Genomic DNA, 27,128 nt, shown 5'->3' with positions numbered 1-27,128 from the left:
CTGGGAGAAACTACATTTCTATCTAATTTAGAACTCCTTGGAATTTTAACTCTTTCTTGCATTTTTATTCTCCAGAGCTGGAAGTTTGTGATTCTTGCAGTTTAAGGCAGCTGAATTGTGACAGCCATTCGCCTTCGGGAACATCTGAGTGGAGGAACGAGCACAATTAGCAGGCTAAGGGAGGTGATTCTACCCTCCAACTCCACTGTGCTGAGACCCCACCTGGATTACTGCCTCCAGCTCTGGAGTCCTCAGCACAGGAGAGACAAGGAGTTGGAACAGGTCCAGAGGAGGACCGTGAAGACGATCAGAGGGCTGGAGCACCTCTGCTTTGACAACAGGCCGAGAAAGTTGGGGTTGTTCAGCCTGGAGATGAGAAGACTCCAAGGAGACCTTATAGTGGTCTTCCAAGTGCCTACAGGGGCCTACAGGAGGGATGGGGAGGAATCTTTATGAGGTAACATAACAAAGGATGAGGGGAAACAGTTTTAAATTGAAAAAGGGTATATTTAGATCAGAAATTTGGAAGAAATTCTTTACTGTGAGGGTGGTGAAACACTGGCACAGGTTGCCCAGAGAAGCTGTGGATGCCCCATCCCTGGAGGTGTTCAAGGCCAGGCTGGATGGGGCTTTGAGCAACCTGGTCTAGGGGGAAGTGTCCCTGCCAATGGCAGGGGGGTTGAAACAAGATGATCTGCAATGGTCCTTTCCAACCCGAACCATCCTATGATTCCATGAATTAAGCACAGATTGCCATGAAACTATCCAAGAAACACACGGTGCAGGCAATTTTAAGCAGAAGGCTATTGAAGCGATCAAGGAATGCAGCCCAGGTCTCAAGGACCAGCCACAGAGTGGGAGCCGGGTGACAGCCTTGCCAGAGGCTGCCTGAGGGGATCCTTGGTGGACAACACATAGCGCACACTGAAAAATTGAGGCGCCAAGGCGATTAGAAGCTCCCTGCAAAGGGAGGACACTCAGAAGTAACCCCAACGTGGCAGCACCCTGTTAAAACACAGGAACGGCCTCAGGGGAGCCGGGCTTCGGCACCGCGGGGGCCAGAGGCCTCGGTCGGGCCCTGAGGGGCCCTGGGCTGCCACCCGCCCTCCGGGCGCCTCAGGCGGGGCGCGGCCTCTGCTGACCCTCGCCGCTGCGGCGGGAAACGGCGGAGAAAGCGTTGAACACGCGCGTGCTTAGAGCCGTTTCGCCACAAGCCGAGGTGGGGACACACACCCACAGCCCCCCGCCTCTGCCTGGGCGGGTGCGGGGCTGCGAGGCCGCGGCGGGCTCCTTCTCCCGGCCCCTCAGCGTGGGGCGGGGGAGGGGAGGCTGCTTTGTGCGGGACGGCCCTCCCCGAGGGCTGCCGGGGCTCGCGCCCCACCTTTGCCGCCGAGGAGGGCGGAGTGGGGGGGGCGGCAGCCCCCGCTGGCGGCCTCTCTTCCCCTCCCCGCCGCGCTGGCCCCGGCCCGGTTCGTTCCGCCGTGTTAACCCCGGCGGCTCCGCGGCGGGGGCTCCCGGGAGCGGCTCCCTCCTTCCTCCGCCGGCAGAAACCAGACACCGGGACGGCCCCGCGCAGCCCTTCCGTGGAGCGGCGCCTGTGTCCCGGCGGCGCCGGGAGGCCGCTCGGCCGCTGTCCCGCCGCCCGGCCATGCCGCGGCCCGGCTAGGCGTCGGGGGTCGCGGCCCTCCGCTGGCAGCTCCCCGCCCCGCACCATGCCATGTGTCCCGCCGAGCCGGTCGGCACACCTCTCCCTCTGGCTCCTCGTCCTTCACGCCCAAGCGCTTTGCCTGGGCAGGGCCCCGCCGGTCGGCGGCTCCCTCCTCTTCCCCGACGGGAGGCAAGGTGAGTGGGGGTGCGGGGAACTCCCCGGGCACGGCGTGAGGGGGAGTGGGGTCCGCCACGCCGCGGGTGTGCTCCCAGCCGGTCGAGCCGCGGCTCTTCGGCGGTGGCCGAGGCCGGAGAGGGGCGGCGAGCCCCGCCGTTCCGGCCCCATGTTTGGGTGTCAGCGTTACTGCCCGGGCGCCGGCGGAGCGAGGAGCCGGCAGCGCAGCCCCCCGGGGCGGGCTGCTCCCGCCGGGCTTTAAAGTTTTTCCGTGAGGGCACACGGATCTGGCTGTGCCTCCCTCCCTGCTGCTTTGCGGGAGTCGTTGGGTTGCTCTGAGATTGGGGAAGGCATGGCTAAACCCTGCTTTTTGCTCATCTTCCTCCTTAAGAGGCGTCTCCCTAAATACCAGCATCGTTTAGTAGCACTGAGCTGAAAATGTGTATTGTCCTGGTTATTTTTTTTTAAACAAATCATGGCATCTGTACTGCAGCAGCGCAAACTGCAGGATATAAACCCTACTTTTGAGTTGTTCATCTTCATTGAGGACAGTAAATTGAGTCTTCCTCTGCGGGATGAGACTCTTGAGGCTGCTCCCGCCCAGGTGGGTTAACTTCATTGCCCCAAACAGCTGCAAGTCTTGCTGGGGGAGTGTAACTCCAGAATTTTATCACATTGCCTGCTATAAGCAAAATAAGAGAAGTAGCTCCCACGAGAGAAAAATTATGATTAGCTGGAAGACTCTGCCTGGTGGTAGAAGATCCGAAAGTGTAGGAGGAAATTTTCCTTCCTGATGCAATCAACAGCTGTGGTGCTGTCAGTGGGAGAGCTCGAACACAGAGGAGAGAAGATCGTCTGTGCCCCTCAGAGATTGTGAAAAGTGGTTAAGTAAGTTGGCTGAAAAGTGAACAATTATCCTGAAGTTAGTTCCTGGTGGATTCATTTAAAGTGAATGCAAGCAATCATTGCATTTCTGTGACTACATGGGACACAAAGGGATGGCTGTGTTAGCATGTAGTAGCTGTTCGTCAGGCATCTGGAAATGAATGTAGAATTTAACTTGCTAGGCATGAAAAACCTAGGCTTTCCCTAGAGTTTGCAAATAGCTTTGTGTAAAAGGACAGTTCAAAATTTGGCTAATTTTTCGCAAAGAAAGATTGAATGCAGCGCTAAGCATGAAGGACTAAAATTTGCGTCTCACACAGCTGAAGTGACTTTAAGTGTTGTGCTCCCTCCGCATCCACAGTGAGTGTGGTACAGAGAGCAATTAAGGATGCCCTTGCTGAATGTTAAAGGCTTGCGTCCTGCCATGAGGCTTCACAGCTCGGCATGTTTTTTGGGTACAGAGCCTTTCTTTTCCTCTGGAAGATGCTTCCGCCAGAGATGACCAATGCTATTTCCTATCCCAAGGAGTTGTTTAAAAAGAAGCCAGAGGGTCTGAGGGGCAGATGTAGATGAAGTACAAAGGCGGAGATGAAACAATGGCAAATGATAGTGTGTCACATCTTAAAGGAATTTTGTCAGAAAACATGTTATCTGTCTAAAAGAAATTATCTATTTCCTGTCATGTGTGACAGACCGTGTATGTTTTTCTCTTTATCCCAGTTTATTCACTTTGTGTACAGCCATTCTTAATATAGGCAGTTCTCTGCCATGTGTGATAAAGTTGAATCCACAGAGGAGCAGAACAGACAGCAGTGGTTTTGAATATTATCAGATGTTTTAACAGATGCACAATTTGGAGGGTCTGTAGGGAAGGTTTCTCCAACAACTTAAACTTGTCAAACAAGCGCGAAGAGCCTGAACGTTGCTTGTCCCGTGTTGCCAGAAGGGCCTGTGCAAACACTGTGATTGCAACGCAAAGTACTGATTTGACCATGTCCAGCTCGGTGTGATGTTTCGGTCTTGCTTGCGGCACCGACGGAAGCCGGTGTGCTTAAGCTGCAGTTGTGGAAAGCTAGAACCTTCGTTGGAGCTACACAAGCCTCCCAGGGAAGTCTTCCCTTTCCTGGACTATAAATCCTGAGCAGTGCCACTCGACAGGCAGGGCATCCCTGGAGTGGAGGGTGTGCTAGGTGGCCAAGGAGGACGCTGTAACATGCCAGCCCCAAGGCTTGTCAGTGGCACTGGGATAGATTCCCTCCATTTAATGTTTGCTGGCTTTAAGTCTGATGGGAACCTATGGTGTTTTAACATGAATTAATTATTACTTTAGGAAAATTGAAGCAGTCAGTGTTGAAGAATAGAACCCTCATTCTTGTGCAGTCTGGGTTGCAAATATTAAGTTATTCTGATGGTTGCCCCTGCCTTCTATTTGAGTGTTATTCTTTCACAGAAGGGCAGCAAGGTATCGCCAAAGTTGTACCTCCTGTCTTTGTTTTAGGCCCTTCTCCAGCTAGAAGGGTCAACTGTTATGTTAGGCATAATGGGGAGCTCAGTAAATTGTTCTGGTTTTGGTAGGATTGTCTTTGCTAACCTCTACCCAACAGTCTAGACAAAACTGATAATGATTACTTGCAGAAAAATCTTTAGCCTCATCTTGTTTGACTTCGTTGTGTTGTAATGTTATTCCCTCTGGTCTCTTGAAAACTTTTTAATAATTCATTTTTGCAATTACAGCCCCTCTCCAGTGACTACTATTCAGAAATGAGTATTTAAGGAGTGGGTGGAAGAAGTTGTTCTCTGCTTTGGTAATCTTGTTGGTACCAGATGCTCAGGCATTATGTTCCCTTGTACTGATGATGGTGTCTAATTTGCCTTAACCTCTACACATTAATTACTGTAGTGATGAAATAGAAAACTTCCTTGAATAATTTGAAGTCCGAAACCGCAAGTCTTTGGTCTTGCATGGAGCTTAACAGTTAAGCCACAACAAATTAAGCTCAAGACATCAAGCAGAGGCAAATTGCATAGTGACAGCAAGTGAGTAAGTTTTCCTTCAGGCATTTAATTTGATTATTTCATGAGTTGTGCTGAAAACCATTGAAATGGGGGTCTGGTCTTGCAGTATTCTCCGTTAGCCTGTCTTTGCTGGCACAGTATGGGATGTGGAACTTCCCAGAAGTCTTGTAATTCAACTTCTGTAGGTAAGCCATGTTTTTGGGTGTTTCCCTTCTCTCTGCCCATATTTTTTTGCTTCACTCTGGAGAGTGAGGAAGGGGAGGACCTTAGTTTAGCTTCAGCTGCTGGATTGTCAGGCAACTGGCACCTTTTGTCCTGTTTACAGGCTGTGTAAACTGCAGGCACGAAGGTGTGGACTGAGTTTTCAGTGTCTCAGTCCCCTCTGTACTTACGTGGACAAGGGCAAGAGATGTCTCTCAGAACTTGTGGTTGGTGTTAGTCTTGATGTTGTCAAGACCTGCCACTGTGGAGATCTAAACCCCGACTGCTGTGGCTTATCCTGCAAAGGCATAAAGTCATTGAAGGCTGGTGGGAAGGCTTGTGTATAAAGAAATCTGTTGTGTATGAGAATAATCTTGCTTCTGAAATAAAGGTGCTACTGAGACAAGGCCAAATTTCTCATGTAGTTTTGTATATGTGCTGGGGATTGGGGGTTTTGTGTGATTTATTTTTGGTTTTTGTTGAATTGGGAGTGTTTCATTGGGCATGTCTCAGGGGTACGTGGCCTGAGGAAACATGGGCAGCCACATCTCATACTGCAGCTAATGAGGACAAAAAAATATACGTTCCTTCCCGAAGGGGACGAATCCAGACAGCTCTCTGTCTGGGCATGATTTATGCTGTGTGGCTTTGAAGGTGAAGGCAGTAGAGAGAGAAGTGTCTCTAGAAGGATTGGCTTACCAGTCCTAGGGAGAAGTAAATTGCTCTGGAAGTACCTGGAGCAGGCTAATTGCTTTGTTAACCAGTTTAATTAATGAATGAGGTGTAATCACTTCATGTGTAAGTGGCTGGGACTTTGGGAATGAAGAACAGCCCTGGGGAAAGAGGAACTGGAATGACATGTATCCTCACAATTTCTCTTCAATGAAATACGTTCAGGCTGCAATTTCTTGGGCTGAAGTCAAGTATGCAAGCAGAAGATCTGGCCCTTAAGGTATGAGTTCTTAGGGACTGTGTTTTATGTGGATTTATGTTATTTGCTTGGGGCTTTTGAGTTTTACAATAATTTAAAAAAAAATAAAACTGGGAACAGGTGGTGTTTTCTCTGTATCATAGCAGGAGACAAGAATGCCAGTAATGCTTTCTTCCCCTCCTAGATCCTGGTAAGTGATGAGGTGTCCAATCTTACCCTGGCTGGAACCCCTTATACAAAAGGGCATAGTTATTTCATTCCCTTTCAAACCCTTCTTTATAATTCCCTCCTCTGCTGTGACATCTGCTAAAGCTGGTGCTACCGTGGTGCTATTGCTACAGCCTATCAAGTCAATTAGTAGTGTTCTCTTCAGCCATGTGTATTTGTGAGGCTTTGTCTCCTGCTTTAGGTGGTCAGCTTTCTGAACATGTGAGAATGATCTCCTTGGTCAGAGCATCGTGTACCGGGGACCTGGGACAGAGAGGGTTTCCAGCTTTTGTGGGACTGGGAAGGGGTGTGTGTGTGACAGCCAATCCTTTATATGAATGGTGACAAAATACTTGAAAAGAAGAATATTTAGCTATAATGGGAGAGTGGAAAGCCCAAATGAGGATTGTATTGCACGGTGTTCTATGTACTGCCTGCCTTTATGTCAGTAGTATGGTGTGGTGAATTGCTGTCACTTTTGTGTTTCCCTTTAAATCATTTGAGATCTGAACAGGCTAGCACTCACCCTAGTTTTGCTTCTTTTTTTCCTCCTTCCTCTCAGAGCAATTTATCAAGACATTGCCAGAATACCACGTGGTTGAGCCAGCAAGAGTAGATGCAAGCGGGCATTTTCTTTCGTTTAATTTGCACCATCACATATCAAACACAAGGAAGAAGAGACATCTCAGCAAAAAGGAAAATGTGGTGTATTACAAAATTAACCATGAGGAGAAGGATCTGTTTTTTAATTTGACTGTCCATGTGGGATTTCTTTCCCATAACTACGTAGTAGAAAGGAGACATGGCAACCACACTAGTGCGAAGATTGCAACTCGCTCAGGAGTTCCTTGCCACTTCATTGGCACAGTGCTGCAGCCAGGTTCTGGGAGCGGGACAGCAGCGATCAGCACGTGCAATGGCCTGGTAAGTGATGTGACCCAATTTTTTGCCCTACAGCACCATGTGTATTTCTGTTTTTTTCTTTATTATTTTCTTTTTTTTTTTTTTTTTTTTTTCCTTCCTGGGATGTATTATGTTTCTCCATTGAAAAGATTTTTTCCGTTTTTTCCTATGAGGGAGGAAAGTAGAACTGAGAACAGGTAAACACCATGGAATTAGACCAACTTATTTGAGATACTAAAAACCCATTCCATGAGGAGAAATTGTAAGCTAGTTTACTTTAGGAGATTAATTCTAAACTACTCGATAAAAAGAGTTATATGAAATAATGAATTGCACATGGCGAGTTGATAAGGATCCTTGGGTCTGAGACGGGAAGAAGAGGAAGATAAAACAGTGTGGTTGAAAGGTGCCAGCTTCCCAGGATATGCTTTGGCAGCAGTGGCTGCTGTACGGGTCCTCACCTGTGACAGCCTGGGTCAGGACTGTATCCTGAACGTGTGCTTTGGGAAATGGGTCCCAATAAAACAGCTCCTCAGCCCACCACCTCGAGCCAGGGGAGTGCTGGTGTGCTCGAGCCTCGTAACCCGAGAGCTGGTAAGAACTGACACCTTAGCCTTCAAATATGGGGAACAGGAAAATTAGTGATGTTCCCTTCCTAAAGTTGTTTTGGCTTGACAGCTTAGGTAAATTATGAAATGATAAACATACTGTGCTTTTTTTTTTTGTTGTTGTTGAGATAGTCTTTGATAAGCTAGCTTATTGGTGCTTTGAGGCACCAATTTACAATGTAATGAGTGACAGGATAGTGTGTGATCCCTAAACTGCTAACTTTTGGCTTTCTTAGTGATAGGAGCTGGTGAAAAAATTTGTAATACTGGAAAGTACTGATTTGATTAAAGAAATGTGTTTTACTGGAATATCCTCTTTGCTGACATATTGAGTGGGAAGTGGTTGAAATGTTATCTTGCAATTTTGTCCAAGTGAATTGCTTAAGAATGTGTTGATTTTTGCAACACTGCCCTCCCCCCTGTCCCCAAAACAAAACAAAAGCCTGAAGTGGGGCAAAATAAAATCCTAAGGATGGTACAGGAGGGAAGTCCTGGTTTTAATCCTCTTTCTGGAATGAGTTCCTCTCATGTGAAGTGTATTTGAAAGTATTTCATATTTGCAAGTTCCTGAATTTCCATGGTAATAGCAGTGTATAAGAACAAAACAAAGGTGTGTGGTGTAGATTTGTGTTGTCTCATAAAGGTCGCTCACACAGCACTGAAAATACAGCAAGCCTAAAAATGGATTTCCATCTCCCTTGTATTTTTATTTTGAAATATATTCCTGCTTCCACTGGCATTACACAGGCAATGCTCATGTAGCAAAGATATAACTCTTATTATTCATTTTTATTCATGAGACTCTTCAGAATCAAATTTCTTCTGCATAAATCCAGGGGACGGTGCTGAGAAGGTATGATTTTGAGGGGCATCTGTTTGACTAAATCATATTGACAAATGATTGAAAAAGAAAAGTGACACCTTCAAAATGTGGGAAACAGCTTTTTGCCATTAGTGCTTCTCCAGGCTGACAGGATGTTGCTTTTTCAGCTAGAATGTCATCCTACCTAGGAATTGTAGCATTTCCTTAGTTGTTTTGAAAACAAAGTAAGCTGATGTCTCACAAATTTCATTTTCCTATGTATTTATATGTTTCCCAAGTTGTCTGCAAGTGGAACAACAGTGTGACAGATTTAAGATATAATAATGGGGAGGACAGTCATTGTATGACATTGTTTGTTTTTTAAAACATAGATACATCTCTATTTTCAGAATATATTTGGAAACAAATGGGTAGGTTCATAAAGGGATTTGGGCAGAATTGGACAAGAGGATAAAGATGACAAACTAGCAGGGATCTGGGGGAACTAAAGTTTTAATTTCCAAACCCATCTTTTTTCTAACACATTGTGATATCCTTGTTTCCCTTTCATGCTAAATAGGTCACGACCTTCTTAACAGGTTGAAGAACATGATGCTGTAAGCTCTGTGTCTTCTGCTCTGGGTCAGTTACCTGGTTAAGTCTTGCATTTCTGGGTCTTGTAGAATAATGCAGGAGGCTGCGTTAACATGGGAGGAGCGGGGCAGACCTCACTGTTTATTTTGGGTCACAGTTGGAGAAGGAAACCCCAGAGACAAGTCACTACTGGAACACCAGAAATGGATCAAACTGTGGCACTTGGTGAGAGAGCAGACGTGAAATCTTTTAGGTACAGGAAAGTTTCCAAAAGGAAGTAAAGGGAGGAAATAGTTTAGGTTTTGTCTTTCTCAGTGGAAATAATATTGAGGTTTGTCTTGGCAGGCTATTTAGGGCACACTTCTAATAATGCCACAGTGCCTTTCTGCAAAAGATGATAAAGAACATTTCCAAACATTAATGCCTTAATTCTCAGTTGTGCGTTAGTCCTGTCATCTTATCCCCTCAGTAGGGCTGGGAGGGAGCAAAGCTTAGTGAAGTTGAATGAATACCCTGGGTTTATGCACTGGGTCCTACAGAGCTGGGGAATGAGTTTTTCTCTGATAGTCTATCCTCTTCATTAGGAACAAGGCCCTCTTTTATTCGTTGGTAACACAGACATTGTTTATAGTATTTTTAGATGACAGAGCATCATTAAGGCTTTGTTTCCTTGACACTTGTTTACAGTGTGGAGCTGTCAATTGACAGTTGCTTCTGGTAATACTTTTGTCTTCAAAGGCCATACAAGCATTGGCACGGAAATGGCAGAAGAATGGAAGAACATTAGTATGGAAATTGAGAATGGTCTGCACACATGTACCTGGTGGGCTCCTGGCCATACTGGGCTTTGTGTAGCGCTGTGGGCAGATTCTGCTTTGGCTGTCTCCAGCTGGTCAGAGGGTTGTCTCTGTCCTGATGGGCATCAGCTTTTACTAGAATTGCTGTTGTCGGGCAACAGGAACGCAGTATGAAGTCATGAATCACTGTGTATTTATTCCCCCTCCCAAAGTCTGGGACTGCAGAACACTGCTGTTTCTTAGCGGTGACAGGATACACACCAAACCTAGTGGCTGCTCCATATCCTGGCAATCTGTAGAAAACTGGGCCAAGTCTGCTGCCTGTTCCTAGGACTTTTGAAAGGTTTCCCCCACCTTTTCTTCCCTCTGTGCCCAGCCACGGTCGGGGAAGCCCTCTGTTAATAGTTAATTGGTGGCTGTATGACCGATTCTCTTCACATGGCAGTGGGTGGGAGGTGCTCCAAGTGGGTCCTCTCTGGGCAGAGCTATGTCCTCTCTGACACACCTGGCAAGTTTGTCACTGACAAGCAGAGTGGTGTCTAAATTCTGCTTGAATGTAACTGTTCCCCTTATTGAAGGATATCACCATTATATGAAGCCTAAGAGCAAGCTCTGGTGTTTATGCAGTGTTGCCTATACTCTTAATCCGTTCCACTCGGTGCAGCGTAAAATCCACCAGTGGCATTTTATCTATTGCAGATTTGCTTCAGTTACAGAGAACTCAGCATGATATCTGCTCCTGCTACATGCCAAGAAGCTTTTCTAGTTAGCGTGAGATGCCTTTTCTATGCTGACCCATGTGTTACCATCTTATCATCTGTCCCAGGCTGAACAGTTGTGTGCAGGTACCGCAGCAGGACTTCAGCAGTAGTGTGCCCTATGAAAGTGGGATAATACTGCTGTTTAGACTTTCCTCTCCTGTGGATATGGAAAGCCTGCATCAAGATGTCACAATGCTCAGTGTTTTCCTTGGATGAGGTTAGGGATAAAGTAATCTCTACTTTAAAACAGTTTTATAATACTTTGTTCTAAAGCAGCAGAAGAAAAAAATACATTGCTAAGCTTATAATAGGGATTTCTTTCTGATTCTTCATCTCCTGATTTGTGAGATTGGTTGGTTATTAGCAATTTTTTTGTTAATCTGTTGTTAAAGGTAGTTACCAGAGCTCTGCAAAGCTACTGTTCTACACAATTCAGTCCTATAACCCAGAAAAATGGCCACATCTTTCTATTCCCTTGTGGTATACCTGTGGCCAACAAAATTGTTTCTCTTCAAATCCAAGTGTTTTGTGATTATGGTAAGTGGGTAAGTATGTGGCAGTGCAGGAAGATCTAATCTTTCCTTCAGCTGCACTTGTGACCACCTGAAACTGGATTCAGTGCTGATCCGGGGCATGGAATTGTACAGCCCCAGAGCACACTTGGACACACATACTGTGTTGAAGGCCATTATTTTAAGAGGTGGGTTGGAGGCATTCCTGTAGTGCTATGATTTTCATTCTGGGAACAAGGGTACTGTGAGACGAATACACAATTTCTTCTATAGAGGTCTCTTCCACTTCACTCCTCTCTTCTTGCTTCCTGTAAGAGAGGCTCTCACGTCTTTGTTTTCCATTCCCCTGCTTTATAGGACTTGGTGGGTCCTGTTTGTGATTGAAGATACGGCAGATGACCCTATCCGCCAGTTGTGCCTTCTTACTTAGATGTCAGTGACATCTCCCGAGCAGCCTCTTTTAGTTTGTCCAGCTAGTGATAATCTGCTGGAACCAAAATATAGGAATAAGGTGTTTGCAGAATGCCAGGCACGAAAGCAAGCTGCCAGCCTCTTCCTTGGGCATGGGAATTGCTCCATGGTTAGATGTAATGGAGCTTCCAAAGTCTAAATGTTGTGGTTTGGTTTGTTCTGGCACGTGTAAAGAAGGAAAGACCTGCTAATTAACTCTGTTACATATCTCTCATGTTTCGTCTCTTAGGTAGTAGTACGGGAAATGCTGTAAGTAGAAAAATTTATACTGAAATTAAATACAGTGTTCCCTGTGCATCTATTCTATGTCATAATTGGTTTGCCTGTTTTCTCCTTATAATAATAAATATCTGGATATTCTCCTTGCTTGGCTAGTGTGTTGGTTGTATCGAGTGGTTTTGGTTTTTGGTGATTTTTTTTTTTTTTTTAAGATGATCAAGGTGTGTGTTTTGTTTGTTCTGTTGGCTTTTTCTCCCAAAGAGATTCATCATTCAAACTTTGACTAGTATTTGCTGCAGTACTTTAACATCCATCCCTTTTCTTTGTGTTTGAACTTCAACTATCCATCTGCCAGCTCCCTTCCCCCAGTCTTTTGTCTGCAAAAATACTCTAATTGACAGGTCAAACGAATCTCATCAGTGATCTCAATACATGAGAATTCGGCTGTGTCTGTGGCTCCTGGTCTTGGCCTTGTCACCTTTAACCAATATGAAGTTGTTAGCCCAGAAGCTGGGTTTGGCTGGAGTTTTTATAATGTAGTTGTTACATGTCAGTGGAACAGTCATTGATTGGTTACGTTAAAATAAGGATTAGTCAGTATGAACTGATATGAATGGAGTACCCAGGTTTAGAATGCTCCTTTAAGATAACTGGTTTTTTGAGAATATGAAAGACAGACTCTTTTTTTAATTTTTTTTTAAAGAAATTTCACTCTATTGTTTAAATCTGTACCTACTTATTTGTAATTACTTAGGAATATTGTTAGTGTTCAGAGCTGTCAATCATATTTCCAGTTTTCATGAGTCTTTTTAATGCATATTCTATGTATGTGTGTGTATTTTTTCTTTTTTCTGAAAGTCTTCACTCATGATTTCATGAGTTTGGTGTTTTTTATAAAAAGTGTCTCTTTTACTAAAGTGAGACTAGGATTGTGATTTCAGTCTAAAGGCTCAGAATACAGAATTTAAAAATACGCATAACATCTGTTTTGCCTTGATTCTTAACAATGTGAGGTTTGTAAGGTGGTCTGTTCTTTGTTTCTTCTAGTATCTTTGGAAGTTGTTGGTCAAATTCAGCCCAATCTGAAAGAGAAACAGAAGTATCAAAGCCGTTAAGTTCTTAACCAATTTTGCAAGTAAAGGTGGGAACTTCTGATCAGTGAAGTGATGGATGAACACATGTAGGTTGACCAGTAGCTCAGCACAACTGTAAGTCTCTACTGAGCAGAGTGCAGCTGATGGTAAGGAGTGCTGGAGGATTCAGGAGAGATTGGAGAAAATGACTAAGTGAGGAAATTGAGCACATGTGAGAATCAGATCTGTGGGGAAACAAAATTTTCATAGTTCTGCTGTTCATAGAACTTTTTCTTTTTTATCTTTAATCCATTTTCACGTTACTGAGAGGAAGGGTCCACCTTGGAAGTAAAGCAGAATTGTTTGCACTATTGCCATATTTACAACATGTGGTACCTGCTGCCCATCACAGCACGTGCTTTGTATGTAATCATTAGTAATGAGCAGAAGGAAAGCTTCAGTTCCTTCGTTCTCTACATACCCAGTCAGTGATGCATATAATGTGACATTAATAGGGTCACATCTTGCCAATTGCATGCCTTATTTTCTAGCTGTTTAAAAAAAAAAAAAAGAAGAAAATTACCAAGAAAAGCCTGTCTTGCTCCTGTTTTGAGCAGACAAACATTGGCAGGATGTTAGGTGGTGAACAACAGTGGGTGACGTAAACAACAGACCCAAATAGTCTGTGTCTGCTGCTTGCGCTTGGAGGATAGATGGGCTAGTGGCACTTCTACAGCAGCTGTGTGAGCCTGGCTTCTGGCACCAGCTGAAAAACAGCAGCCTGAAGATCAGGTCCTGCCTCTTCAGTTCTCTTTGTCTGACTGTCAGAGAGGAGCAGTCGCAGTCCCTGAGCAGTGTCAGCATCAGGACACGGTTATATATACAGATATATTGGGCACACATGCATGTGAATCTGTGTACCTATATGTAGCTCTGTCATTGCAGAACAGTTACAGCAGTTAAATCTCTTGGTTTAAGACCCATGTTGTGTGCTGAGAAAGCTTCTGTGCTGTTGTATGTATGAGGTATTACCAAGCCATGGCCAAATATATTGGTTTTTCCCAGAAACTGGTACTTAACAATGGACTTTCCCAGCCCATTTGTAAATTGCAACAGAACTTAAGTATTTAGTAATTTAGGCTGGGATATTTATATACTTTATATACACACTGGCTTCAGAGTGTGCTCTAGAGAAAGACTCATCTGAAATTGCAAGCTTTAAAAATAAATAAGTAAATAAGTAGTAAAAAAAAAGGCGGGAAAAAAAGCTGGTTATCTTGACTAAACAGTGCCTATGTTTAAACACATCCTTGCGCATTCCAATTCTCATGGCAAAGAGCAAGTCCCTAATAAACTGCTTAGGCTTGTTGGTGCACGGAGATCCTAAGAGTAGATCTAAATCCATTGTAGTAGTAACACACAGTAAAGGCTCATGCAGACACTGTTTTTGATTTGAAGTTTTCTTTTGTTCAAATTACAGTCTTTTCCCATTTTTAAATGTATATATTTAAAACAGAGATGATTCTAAATGCTCAGTCCAAACTTTAATATATGTTTATCTGGATGCAGCATTAGCTCTATATATTTCCTTGTGTAGACCAGTTGTGGACCAAATCTGGTTAAAATTGTAAGAATAGAGACTGTGGATAGGGCGTATGTCTGTTTTATCCAGCATCCTTTGTCCAACAATGACTAAGTAAATTTCTGGGGAAGAGTAAGATCAGGGCAGAAGGACACGTCCCCTTTGTTCATCCTTGCCTCTGTTTTCAACTGAGATAAAATTTCTTGATTTGGGTATGTTTTCTTTGTTCAGAATCTATTGGTAAATTATTTTTTCACATACTTTCTTATTCTCCCCTGAGTCACTTGGTGGTAGAAACATGAATCTTTTACAAAGAATTATAACACTTAAAAATGGATTTAGATGTATCTTCTTCTGTTTTTCACTAGCTTTTTATCAGCTTCTTAGGTGCTTCCTAGACCTATTGTCTTGGAGGAGACAATGAACAGTCAAACACTGAGCACAGTGGCAAAAAAAACCCCAAAACCTAAGTAATTTATTTTCTTTTTGCAGAAACTCCTCTGTTAAGAACTAACATGCTTCTGTGTTAGCAAGAGAAATATAAATAATTTGTATTACTATAAATCTCCTTGGTGGATACTACCCATAATGTCATTCCAGTTCCATAAGTATTTCACTCTTACTGAAGTCCATTACACTTCAGTTTGTGTGTACCGCTTGAGAAAAATGTCTCTGCCAAAAAATATACCATGAATAATTGCTTCTAGTAACTTCAGATCAACTACGTTTAGTTTGGAGAATTTTATCACTGAACAATCACTGATTTCCCCGCATCCTCCTTTTCCTGACATGCCCACATAGTATAATTTCAACTGGAACTTTAGTTGGATCCAGTTCTAAATTTTTGTTTAGGATTTTGCCTCGCAATATGAAATTGTGGATAATTTCCTAAAAGGAAAGCTATCAGTTTATGTTTTAGAATTACTGAAATTATTGGAAAAATATTGTCTCCATTTGTTCATTACATTGTTTTAGTTTATCTCAGTCTGCAGGGTTTTTAAAGTGAGGGTAGGAATTGACATAAAAAATCCCCAGCTTTATATTTGTGAATGCCAGGTAGTTTAACAACAAGTCCCAAACAATTGTTCTCATCTCAAAACTTTGTTTAATTAGTCCCTGATTAAATGCCTGTTACTTAGGGTGCGCGTACAGAGGTAGCTGAACTGGTAGAATTCTCTTTTGGGCTGTATTTCCATCAGTGTTGAATGACAGACCTGATATTGTAGTGCACCATGCAAAATATTTCTCATGTCTTTGATGTTTTGAATGTTGCATAATTACTGTTTACGATTTGCACTGTGCTGGCAATCTATTCATTGCAAATATTTTTTTGCACTATACAGTGGATCAAATTTGTATTTGCAAGATTGGCAGAACAATATTGTTATCTGTGAATGTTTATAGTCAGGAACATAATCTTAAATTGAAAACAAACAAACCTGGCATGTGATTTCCTAAATTTATGCTAATTTCTTTTTCTTGGGTTCTTTAAGTGAATGGAAAACGTATCTGCAGTTCTTTCTAGAACTGTTACTCTCTTATTTTAATAAGCCAGAAATCATTAATCTTTGTAGGTCAAGTGTACCATGGTTAGCCCCAGACAATCTAGTTACCGGTTTTAAAAGGCAGCATTTTCATTGTGCTGTCAGTGCTGCCAGGACTCTGAGGGGCTCTGTCTTGCCATGTATATGATAATCACGTATGGGGAAGTTGCAGACTTGAGTGCATTTAGGTTAAAATTGAGTTTTGTGCGGTTGACTCTACAGTCTGTATTCTCAGTACTGAGCCTGCTCTGGCCCCTTACAACCCTGCCCATTTGCAGGTAGTTAAATGAAGAAAAAGCTAGAATGAAGCGTACTTTGTGAATATAAGCTGTGGCTGTCCTTCACTGCTCCTTTGTGTATTCCATGGCATGGAGCCCTTCCTGCTCAGGTCACGAACATGCTGCTGGGCTGTAAGTTTGTAAGAAGGTCAAAGGGTTGAGCAAGCATCTGTAGGCATTGCATGCCTGGTTCTTACAGTGCACTAATCGTAGAATCATAGAGTGGTTTGGGTTGGCAGGGACCTTAAAGATCATCAAGTTCCAACCTCCCACTAGACCAGGTTGCTCAAAGCCCCATCCAGCCTGGTCTTGAACACTTCCAGGGATGGGGCATCCACAGCTTCTCTGGGCAACCTGTTCCAGTGCCTCACCACCCCCATAGTGAAAAGTTTCTTCCTAATATCTAATCTAAATCTCCCCTTTTTCAGTTTAAAGCCATTACCCCTCATCCTATCACTACATGCCCCTGTAAGAATTCCCTCCCCAGCTTTCCCTTCAGATACTGGAAGGCCACTATAAAGTCTCCCCAAGAGCCTTCTCTTTTCCAGGCTGAACAACCCAAACTCTCTCAGCCTGTCCTCATAGCAGAGGTGCTCCAGCCCTCTGGTCATCTTCGTGGCCCTCCTCTGGACCAACTCCAACAGGTCCATGTCCTTCAATGTATGTCTGATGCATGAGAGGTCTGCATGAAGCCAGGTAAGTGTCTGGATCTGTTTGGGCAGCCATGTGGAGCAGCAAGTAACCGTAATGCTCCCTCGCCCTCATGCTGGTGCTTGGTGCTGCTGCAGCTGCTTGCCAGCATGGGAAGCATCAGAGAGGAGGCGGGTGAGGTTTGGCGATGTGAAGGGGCCACTACAGCTGGCCCTGTGCTCCAGGAAACATGGCCTGTGCAGAATGGGCTTCAGCCGGGAGAAAATCATGGGTTGTTCCTTTGGTCTGCACCTCTGTCTGAAGGTACTGTAATGGGTGCATCTTGCTCTGGACTGCAGTGAAGATGGACAGTTCAGGTGTTGTCATATATATATTTGACAATAAAAAAACCTATCATTTAGAATCATAGAATCATAGAATGGTTAGAGTTGGAAGGGACCTTAAAGATCATCGAGTTCCAACCCCCCTGCCATGGGCAGGGACACCTCCACTAGACCAGGTTGCTCAAAGCTCCATCCAGCCTGGCCTTAAACACTTCCAGGGATGGGGCAGCCACAACTTCCCTGGGCAACCTGTTCCAGTGCCTCAGCATCCTCACAGTAAAGAATTTCCTCCTAATATCTAATCTAAATCTCCCCCCTTCCAATTTAAAACCATTACCCTTGTCCTGTCACTGCATTTCCCGACAAAGAGTCCCTCCCCATCTCTCCTGTAGGCTCCCTTCAGGTATTGGAAGGCTGCTATGAAGTCTCCCCAGAGCCTTCTCTTCTTCAGGCTGAACAACCCCAGCTCTCTCAGCCTGTCTTCATGGGGGAGGTGCTCCATCCCTCTGATCATCTTCACGGCCCTCCGCTGGACCCGTTCCAACAGGTCTGTGTCCTTCCTGTGTTGAGGACTCCAAAGCTGGACACGGTATTCCAGGTGGGGTCTCACCAGAGAAGAGTAGAGGGGCAGAATCGCCTCCCGCGACCTGCTGGCCACACTTCTCTTGATGCAGCCCAGGATGCGGTTGGCTTTCTGGGCTGTCAGTGCACATTGTCGGCTCATGTTGAGCTTCTCATCCACCAACACACCCAAGTCCTTCTCCTCAGGGCTGCTCTCCAGCCATTCTCCACCGAACCTGTATTTGTGCTTGAGGTTGCCACGTCCCAGGTGCAGGACCCTGCACTTGGCCTGACTGAACTTCATGTGATTTGCACAAGCCCATCTCTCAAGCCTGTCCAGGTCCCTCTGGATGGCATCCCTTCCCTCCAGCATGTCGACCGTGCCACCGAGCTTTGTGTCGTCAGCAAACTTGCTGAGGGTGCACTCTATCCCACTGTCCATGTCTCCGACAAAGATGTTGAACAGCACTGGTCCCAGTATTGACCCCTGAGGAACACCACTCATCACTGGCCGCCAATTGGACACTGAACCATTGACCACAACGCTTTGAGTTTGGCCATTCAGCCAGTTCCTTATCCACTGAGTGGTCCATCCATCGAACCCATGACTTTCCGATTTTGAGACCAGGATGTTGTGCGGGACAGTGTCAAACACTTTGCATAAGTCCAGGTAGATGACATCTGTTGCTCTGCCCTTAAAAGCGGCAGCAACTTAGCGGCTTAGCAACTTCGTCTGCCAGCTCCCTCAGGACCTGTGGATGGATTTCGTCAGGTCCTGTGGACTTATGAACCCTCAGGTTTCTTAAGAGGTCTCAAACCTCATCATCTTCTACTGTGGGCAGCTCTTCATTCGCAGAGCCGCTGTTTTTGCCTTCTGTGACTTGGGCAGTGTGGTTAGAGCCCTTGCCAGTGAAGACTGAGGCAAAAAAGTTGTTCAGTAGCTCAGCCTTATCCATATCCTGGGAGGCCAGGTCTCCCGTTTCCTTCTGGAGAGGGCCCACAACTTCCCTAGTCTTGCCTTTATCCCTGACATATCTGTAGAAGTTTTTCTTATTGTTTTTGAAGTCCCTGGCTAGATTTAGTTCTGCCTGGGCTTTCGCTTGCCTGATCTGGTTCCTGGCCACTCAGACAGTTTCTTTATATTCTGCCCATTCTGCCCGTCCTTGCTTCCACCCTCTATAGGCCTCCTTTATGGTCTTGAGCTTGTCCAGCAGCTCCTTGTTCATCCACACAGGCCTGCTGGCTATTTTGCCTGACTTCTTTTTTGGGGTGCACCTCTCCTGAGCTTGGAGGAGGCGATCCTTGAATGCCAGCCAGCTTTCTTGGGCCCCTCTCCCCTCCAGTTCTTTCTCCCATACTACCCTGCCAATCAGATCTCTCAGGAGACCAAAGTCTGCTCTTCTGAAGTTCAGGGTAGCAAGCTTGCTGCACACCTTCCTCACTTTCCTATGAATCTTGAATTCTACCATTTCGTGGTCACTGCAGCCGAGGCTACCCTTGAACTTGACATCCCCCACCAGTCCCTCCTTGTTGGTAAGGACAAGGTCCAGCACGGCTCCTCTCCTCGTTGGCTCCTCTATCATTTGGAGAACAAAATTACCATTAACGCATTCCATATTCATATATTATATATATGAATATTATATATTAATTTAGTATGAATAGGGATGAGTCTTGTATCTTATGTGGTAAGGAAAGAGCCTTTTTTTCCGTAAGGTGGATTTTTTAATATAACTTTTCTTTAGCAGAGTTGCCATATGAAGAAGCACTACCAGTAGTGTGGTATGCTGGTGGGTGGCTGACAAACTAGCTGGGGTGTGGTGTAATGCGAAGTGGTATATAGCATAAAACCAGTGGACCCCAGCAGCCTGTCTCACAGAGGGCACAGGAGGCAAAAAGCACGTGGAGATCTCTCTGCGGCGAGTATATGGTTTTCCCATCTGCCGTTCCTCAGGAAAGGGGAAGTTTAATGTCTCGGAGTAAAGGATTTCCAAACTTGGTTCATGAATAATCATAGTTAATCTTGCTTATAGATGGCCTGGAGTTGATGTTTTATGTGTAGTCCCTGTTTTACCTTGGCATTTAAAGTTGGCGTAGTGTCTTCATTTCTTAGTCAGTGGTTGTGTACTCGGGCATCTTAAATGGAGTATGAAATCATGAACGGAATAAAACTGCCCTTTGCAGCATCACTGGATGTTGTTGGTTTTTTTCACTCCTTGACTGCTATGCAGCACATAGTACACCAGCTGCTGAAGTATAACTGCCCTTGAGATTGCTATATTTCATTTGCACCTTCCTCTAGCTAAGTTTCTTTAGCCTACTCAGGTATTATTACTGTAGCTGTCAGTGAGAACTTTTCATCTGTGGTCCTATTCTGACAAGGGAGATTATTTATGTCTTTAAATATTTTTACAAACAGGTATTAAATACATAGTATTTGCTCTCCCCAGTCTTTCTGCTGTGTTAAGGTGCGCAATACAAATAGGAAGATGAAAGTGTGCTTCTCAGTCTTTATTATCTCTTCTTTTTCACACTGGGACTGTCAGAGGTCCTTCTGCTAAGGTAAAAAACATCTTTATGTTGCCTTAGTGCTGTGTTGAATATAATAAGGTACTAGATCTAAGACTAGGACTCCAAGATTGTTATTAATTACAAGCAATGTTTTGTAACTGTTAAATTGTGTTGGAGCTTGCAGCCCTGATTTCTAATCCTGTAGAACTAGTGTGCCTTCTCTTCATGTGTGCTTAACTTTTAAGAGGGAAACTGCTTAAAAAATGTTGAAGGCTTAAAAAGAAGCAGTTGGTAGGGTAACTAAAATTTTATGGGACTTGTTTAATGATATCTTGGAAGCTTAAGACAAGTGATAATTCATTATTATTGGTTTAATTCTTTAAAAAAGAAAACCACAAAAAGCTGGTGGGAATAAACAAAGTAAGAAGTAAAAGCAAGTAAAAGAAAAAAACAATTCTTGCTAATTTAGTAATTATAATCAGGTGAGGGAAAAATGAAAATTAACATACAAGCTGGTAAGATAACTGAAAAAAAGCAAAAAATGCCTTAAAGAAAAACTTGTTAAAGTTGCACAAATTGGGAGCTTTTTCAAACACTTGTGAACAAGTATGTGGCTGAGAATAAAGGAAGTGGTTGAAGGAGACAAGGCTGTAGCAGAGAGACTACATTATTTAATGAAAACCAAAAAGTCAATAAGACAACGTGCTTTTCAAAAGCAATTAGTATAAAATTGTGGAATTACTGACTGTGAGACATAATCTATCATTTAAATTGACCTTAGAAGGTGGGGAAATATGTGGGCAATGAGATGTATTGGATGACAGAGTAGTAAACGGATCAAATGAGCAACTGAGAGAGGGAAGTTCCAGCGAAGTGATGAGGAAAGCATCCTTTGACTCATGAAGTCCCTAACAGGAAGATTGCCAGAACATCTGGAGGTCAGTGATTGTGACTGAGTATCCTTGTAGCATTCTTACAGCCTGTTCTTACAGAACCTGCTCTTGTCTGGTGCCAGCTGAAGGGTGTGGGGTTGAAGGGACCTTTATTTTAATCCAATGTGGCCATTCCTGTGTTCTTGTGGCATAGGGTATGTAACAGGTTTTCACCAACATGGAGTTTTCTTGCTATATGTGTTTGCCAATATAGATGCCCTTCTCTTAAAAGTTATTGTATGTGGTATAGAAAACAAGAATTGGCTGCTGTTTCTGCCATGAGATTTGAGGATTTCTTTTAAAAATAAGTTCTATCTGGCTTTGTTTTCTGTATGAAATCTGGATGTCCTTTGTTGCTCTTTGTCCTCAAAGGGCCTCATTACATCATAATCTGCGTTAAACAGTCTTGGCCACGTCTATAGATGACACTAAAGCCGTATTTCTTCCCTTGGCAGATTTTTGCATCATGTCAGTTCACAGTGGCTCAGTACTTCCTGACAGTTTTTGATGTATCTTTATATAATCTAGTTAAATTACAGCCTGGTAGCAGATGCTTGTCAAAAGTGGCAGGTGCATGTAACCTTTTTTGCATCAAAATGCACAGAGGAAGCTACTGCTATTTCTTCAAAGTAGAACCCCAGTCCCAACAGCTAGAAAAAAAGTGATAAATTAGAATAGTACAGGTTTTCCCTTACATAGAGAAATTCACGTTTCTAATTTATTGCTAGCTAAGATACTGAGACAACGTGCCACTTGTTTATCCAATTAAGTGTTCTCTTTCAAATGAGGAAATGGATTTCACTTGGCTTTGGAGAAGAGTTCAAAAGTCTGAGAGTAGCAGCAATTCAGGAGAGGGATGCCAAGGAGGGTTATATAGCTAAATGGCCATTACTGCTTCCATGGGAGACAATCCGAATCTAAGGAGGGAATGAAACTGGTAGAATAAATTAGCTACAACTAACTGCAAAGCTCTGCTTTCAGGAATAGTCACTGTCTTCCAGAAAAAGGGGTAACTGTGGATTGAAAGAGAGGCTAAATATGAAAGAGAGGCTAAATAATACTCTGAGGGTGGTGAGGCACTGGCACAGGTTGCCCAGAGAAGTTGTGGATGCCCCATCCCTGGAAGTGTTCAAGGCCAGGCTGGATGGGGCTTTGAGCTCTAGTGGAGGTGTCCCTGCCCATGGCAGGGGGGTTGGAACTTGATGATCTTTAAGGTCCCTTCCAGCTCTAACCATTCTATGATTCTATGATAATATGTAATGCCAGATCATCACCTACACTGATTTACCCAGGTGAGGTTTTAGGCCATCATATTTTTTTCGTAGCAGTGCTCTGAATTGTTCTGGTCATTAGAAAGGAATATGATTTCCAAACCGGTTGTGTTAACCTTATTGGCCATTTTCTTGTAATTAGGACATGTTTTCTTCTAGGAAGGCAGCAGAGCAGCTTTTGGTGTACTCTCCTCATGTTATGGCTGTGAATATTGCTTTATATGGTATTTTTTCTAGTTAAGTGGATTATCGTAACACTTCTCAAGAAATGTGTTCTGTAAAGAGCTTGCATGACAATTATATGTTTTAAAATATAAACCAGCCAAGTTTCTTTATGGCAAGGTTCTTTATGGAAACTGAAGCTAGCAAAACTGATTTGTGCTTTTCATTCTTTGATAAAGGTTCTCTGTTTCCCCATTGCTAAGAATTTCTGTTCTTTGAACTATGAAGTCCCATCTGACACTTGCATGGGAAGTCATTATTCATCCAGACACGACAGCGTGAAGACTCAAGTTGCAGAAGACAGAGATGCAGTGAGGTATAAAGCCTGTAGATGGATAAGTCTTGGGGGAGTTGAAAGTCCAAATCAGAAAAATGCATGAGGCATAACAACTCAGACTCTCAAAGTGGATGGATTTCTGTGAAGTGTAGGAATTTGTGAATTGTCAGTCTGCCACTGACATTCCTGACTCTTAGCCCTCATACAGGCTATTTTTGTGACTGAGCAAGTCACTTGGGTCCCATTTGTGTCCAAGTCAGGAGGTCAGACTGATCTGATTTAGAAACAAAACAAAACTAAAAAATCAAAACAGAGAACCTCCACAACCCGCCCCACCCCCCCTCCACTAAATCTCAGCCAGTGTGCTCAGGGCCTCTCTTTTTTCTTTTCTTAACCTGGTACAAGAAAAGGTCTCTTTAACTGTTTAACCTGATCATGGCAGTAGATTGAACTGTTAATCTGTGTTAGATCTGTAGCAATGCCACAGAAAATTGATTAGTATTCTTCACTGTCATTTGTCCGATGTAGAATTAAATCAGCACACTGCTTTATATACTTGCATGGTAGATCTACCATTGGTGAAACACCGCTGCGTTACTGACAGAGAGGAGTAATTTGGGAACAGACTTCCATCCTTTCTACCCACCCAGCTGCATGCAGCTGAGCAGGCTAATGACATTAATGTGGCAAGATGAGTATGTATGTATCTGTGTGTAGCACTTACTCTCTGGTACTTGTCACAGATCAAGTGTAATGATAGCCCGACATTTCAGAGCACTGTGTTAATTTGGGTTCCAGGCTGCTGGTCAGTGGCACCTGGCTTTCTTCTGTCTGGTGTCAAGACGTGAGCTGTGCTCAGTTCTGCTTTAGGCACTGCAACACTGTCTATCCATTGACTGGGCAGGGAGCTGAGCTTGGCTGACTCAGCTCATCCAGGTTGCTCATTCCTCTCCTGGGTGTAATACTTGGCTGATTGCAGAATAGTTGTCCAATTTATCTGATTTGGCAGTGGCAAAGAGGAACCTGAATGCAGGCCCTGGGGCCAAGGGGGTAGTAAGTGGTGATTGCAGAGGTTTTCTGACTGTGGCAGGGTACGTAATAGACCCCAGTATAGAACAGATAGCAGAAACCTTCTGATGTGCTATAAACCTACTTGCAGGGCTAGTGGTAGTGTGGGGAGACAGACGTACCGCATGTCCTGGACAAGACAGTAACAACTTTTGTTCTGGACTACGAGACAAAGAAGCTAATAAACTATAAGTAAAGCACAGCAAAGATTTTAAGTAAGTCTACTGAATTGCATGGCTTCATAAATTGGGAGAATATCAAGTGAGGGGAAATTATTGGGAGAAGTAAGTTCACATAGTTCCATAAGTCTCTGTTCTTGGGCTGCTTTTATTTAAAATTTTTGTTGATAGTTATGGGGCAAGAATAGGGAACATGTGATGAACTTTGCTTGAGATGCAAAGCTGAAAAGTATCATCACTACAGAGGAGGACTAGGATGTTGTGGCACTAAAACAGATAATGTTAGACTTGAAGTTGCAGGGGGGAAATTCAAGTGTCAGTCTGGAGTGTGAAGTCATAAATTTTAACAAATAATAGGAATTTCTGTTTTCATAAGCTCATCTGTTGGAAGTGTAAGACCAAGACTTGAATATACTTGCTTTATAGTTTGGCCTTTTTATAGTTTATTACTAGCAGGATGTTATCTTGAAAAAAAAAAAAAAAAAAGAAAAAGAAAAAAGGCCCTAGGATTAAGCAGAGATTAGAAAAATATGGAAAAATGGGAAAACTTGGCTAAAGAATCACTTAGAATAGAGCAGGCATTTCTCATCACTCAATTTGGAAAAGGCAGGGAAAGACATAGTGGGAAGTATTATGTCTTATTTTACTGTTCTCCAGGTATCTGCATTTGGCAGTTCTGGGAAATAGGATTGTGCGTAGATGTTGGTCTGAGCCAGTCTTGCTCTTCTTATGTGAGATTTAGTTTACGCGAAGTAGAACTGGCAAGCGGATCTGTTGATTTAGGGTGTCCCTTCATGTCCTGTTTCTAGCTGCCTGAGTACTGTTTTGGATGCTCAGACCAGAGTGGTTTGTGAAGATTCATTGACTCTTACTGGAATAAGCAGGGTAATATTCTTGGGAAGACCTGGAAAACTAAGAAAAAAGTAAATAAACTTTGAAATTGGAGCACAAGAGATTAGGTAACTGTGGGAGATAATTTAGACATACGTGGGCCTATCTGAGGGTGGGATTTCAAGAAGTCAGTCATTCCCTTTTAGCCCTACTCTGAAATCTGATTGATAAACTTCTTATCTTCTTCACAAGTGGCCTTCAACCTTATCTTTCTTTCAAGCGTATAAAGGCTAAATTGAAGGTAATTCTCTAGGGCACAGTGTACTTGTATTTGGTATGAGTCCAGATAATGCAGTTGATATAAATAATTAAAACCAGCACCTTTCCTAAGTGTAACCCCCCAAATACTCAAAAGACTTCTGAACCAGGTGAGATACCTAACATGAGCTAAAATAACACGCTTGTGGATAATTGTGGATAATACAGGGAGACAGAGGAGAGTAGTAGTAAAGGAAAGATAGAACTTTAAGAAAAGGGGGGAAAGAAAAAAGAAAAAGGAGAGGGTGTTGTTGATGTAACTGATCGCAGAGAAAAGATCTTGGCAGCAGCAAAGGTCAGTTGTCTGGGATCTGTTATATACAGAAGCTGAGGCAGTGCAGTGTGTATAAATCTAAAGGACAGTGAGCACAGCAGTATTCCTGCAGGGCTTGTGTCAGGGAGTGCTTCGCTGTGGTATGCATCAGGAGCATCCGCTCACCAGTGGCTTTATTTGGGAATGCAGATATTTAGGGAGACTGCAGCAGAACTTTAGGAACTGCTGAAGAGCTTTTGAAAGAACAGCAAAATACCTGAAATGTGCCCTGCTTTTCAAGGATATTGTAGCATAATTCTCTGGTCCTTTCAGTCACAGGCAGCAGGGTGTGGATCGTAGAATCATAGAATGGATGCCAAAGCATTGCAGCTGTGGAGTCTGATGTAGCATTAACCTCCTTCCTGCTGGTTGTGGCAGAAAACAATGTTCTGGGCAAAAAGCATATTTGAAAGTAGGTTCTTTCAGACTGCCCCATCTACCTTTTCTTTACCCTGGTGTTAAGTGTTTCTCTACTGATCGGTACTGGTATACAGCAACAGAAAATGAAATGGAGCTTGAAAATGGAGTTTGCATAAGGGCTCTGCACTCTGGGCCTGATCAAATATCAATCCTGTCCTCACCAGACTTTTGCCTAACCTCTTTCCTTCGGGAGAACCAAGGATAGGTTATTGGAGGAGTGTCTAGCTCAGAAGAACAGGAGAGAGTATCTCAGTACCCTTCACTCAGCATGTGAAGGGTGCAGTGCCCACAACAGCAGTATCTTTGGCATTTGATGCAGTGAAAGGGAGGAGGCAAGCATGAGTTCCAGGCAGCGCTTAGGAGGTTTTTATAATGTCTTCCTTTGTTCTGTTCTGAGATGAACCTACCTATGCAAATATGTTTCATACCTGTCCACTGTAGAGGGCGAACCCTGGGGAGCAGTGATTATGTGATATGCTCTGCCACGCTTGGCCAAGCACAGCCTGATAAAAGCAGTCTGTGAGCATCAGCATTCTGGAGATGCTGAATGGGGAGAGCTTCAGAAGGTTGTGGGGGTTTTTCCCTTCCTGAGAATCTCATCTTCTTGTCCAATTTTCATTCAAAAGAACAATTTTTGAACAGAGCAGTGAGTGTTGCTGGATCATTCAGGCAGGATGCACTAAAAAGCATGAGTCAACCACAATTTTTTTACAAATACCAAAAAAGAAAAAAGTCCTCCTAAAATTTTCCTTTACTTTAGTCCTACTGCATGTGCTATGGTATTTTGTACCCATTAGCCATACCTTAGAATATATGATGTCTGAAGGAAATTAACATCTCTGTCATCACATAACTTTCTCATAAGACTTCTTTTGTCCCCTTTTGTCCCTTTGTGGAGGACATACTGATGCCGTGTTGCTTTGTGAGTGCAATTCTTTAGCATAATGCCAGCTTTTAGGTGTGACTGTCATCTGCCATACGTTGCTCTGTGTGGTGCATCTCAGGCCTCTTCTGTTCATTGCTTGCTCTGGCTTTTGTTGCTCTC

General features: G+C 43.7%; 1 protein-coding gene across 3 annotated transcripts in view; it reads left to right on the top strand.

Annotated features, from left to right (window-relative positions):
• The first annotated feature begins 1,712 nt into the window (after positions 1 to 1,712).
• The window catches only part of ADAMTS12 (ADAM metallopeptidase with thrombospondin type 1 motif 12), a 173,648-nt gene continuing 148,232 nt past the window's right edge, over positions 1,713 to 27,128 (top strand). For all 3 annotated transcript variants that reach the window (XM_074165983.1, XM_074165985.1, XM_074165984.1), the window contains exons 1-2: positions 1,713 to 1,842; positions 6,625 to 6,986. In XM_074165983.1, coding sequence (XP_074022084.1) covers positions 1,713 to 1,842; positions 6,625 to 6,986 — 492 coding nt within the window. The remainder of the gene's footprint in view (positions 1,843 to 6,624; positions 6,987 to 27,128) is intronic.

This window comes from Numenius arquata, chromosome Z (assembly GCF_964106895.1).
Source record: "Numenius arquata chromosome Z, bNumArq3.hap1.1, whole genome shotgun sequence".
Classification (NCBI taxonomy): domain Eukaryota; kingdom Metazoa; phylum Chordata; class Aves; order Charadriiformes; family Scolopacidae; genus Numenius; species Numenius arquata.
This window is presented reverse-complemented; position numbering and strand designations above follow the sequence as displayed.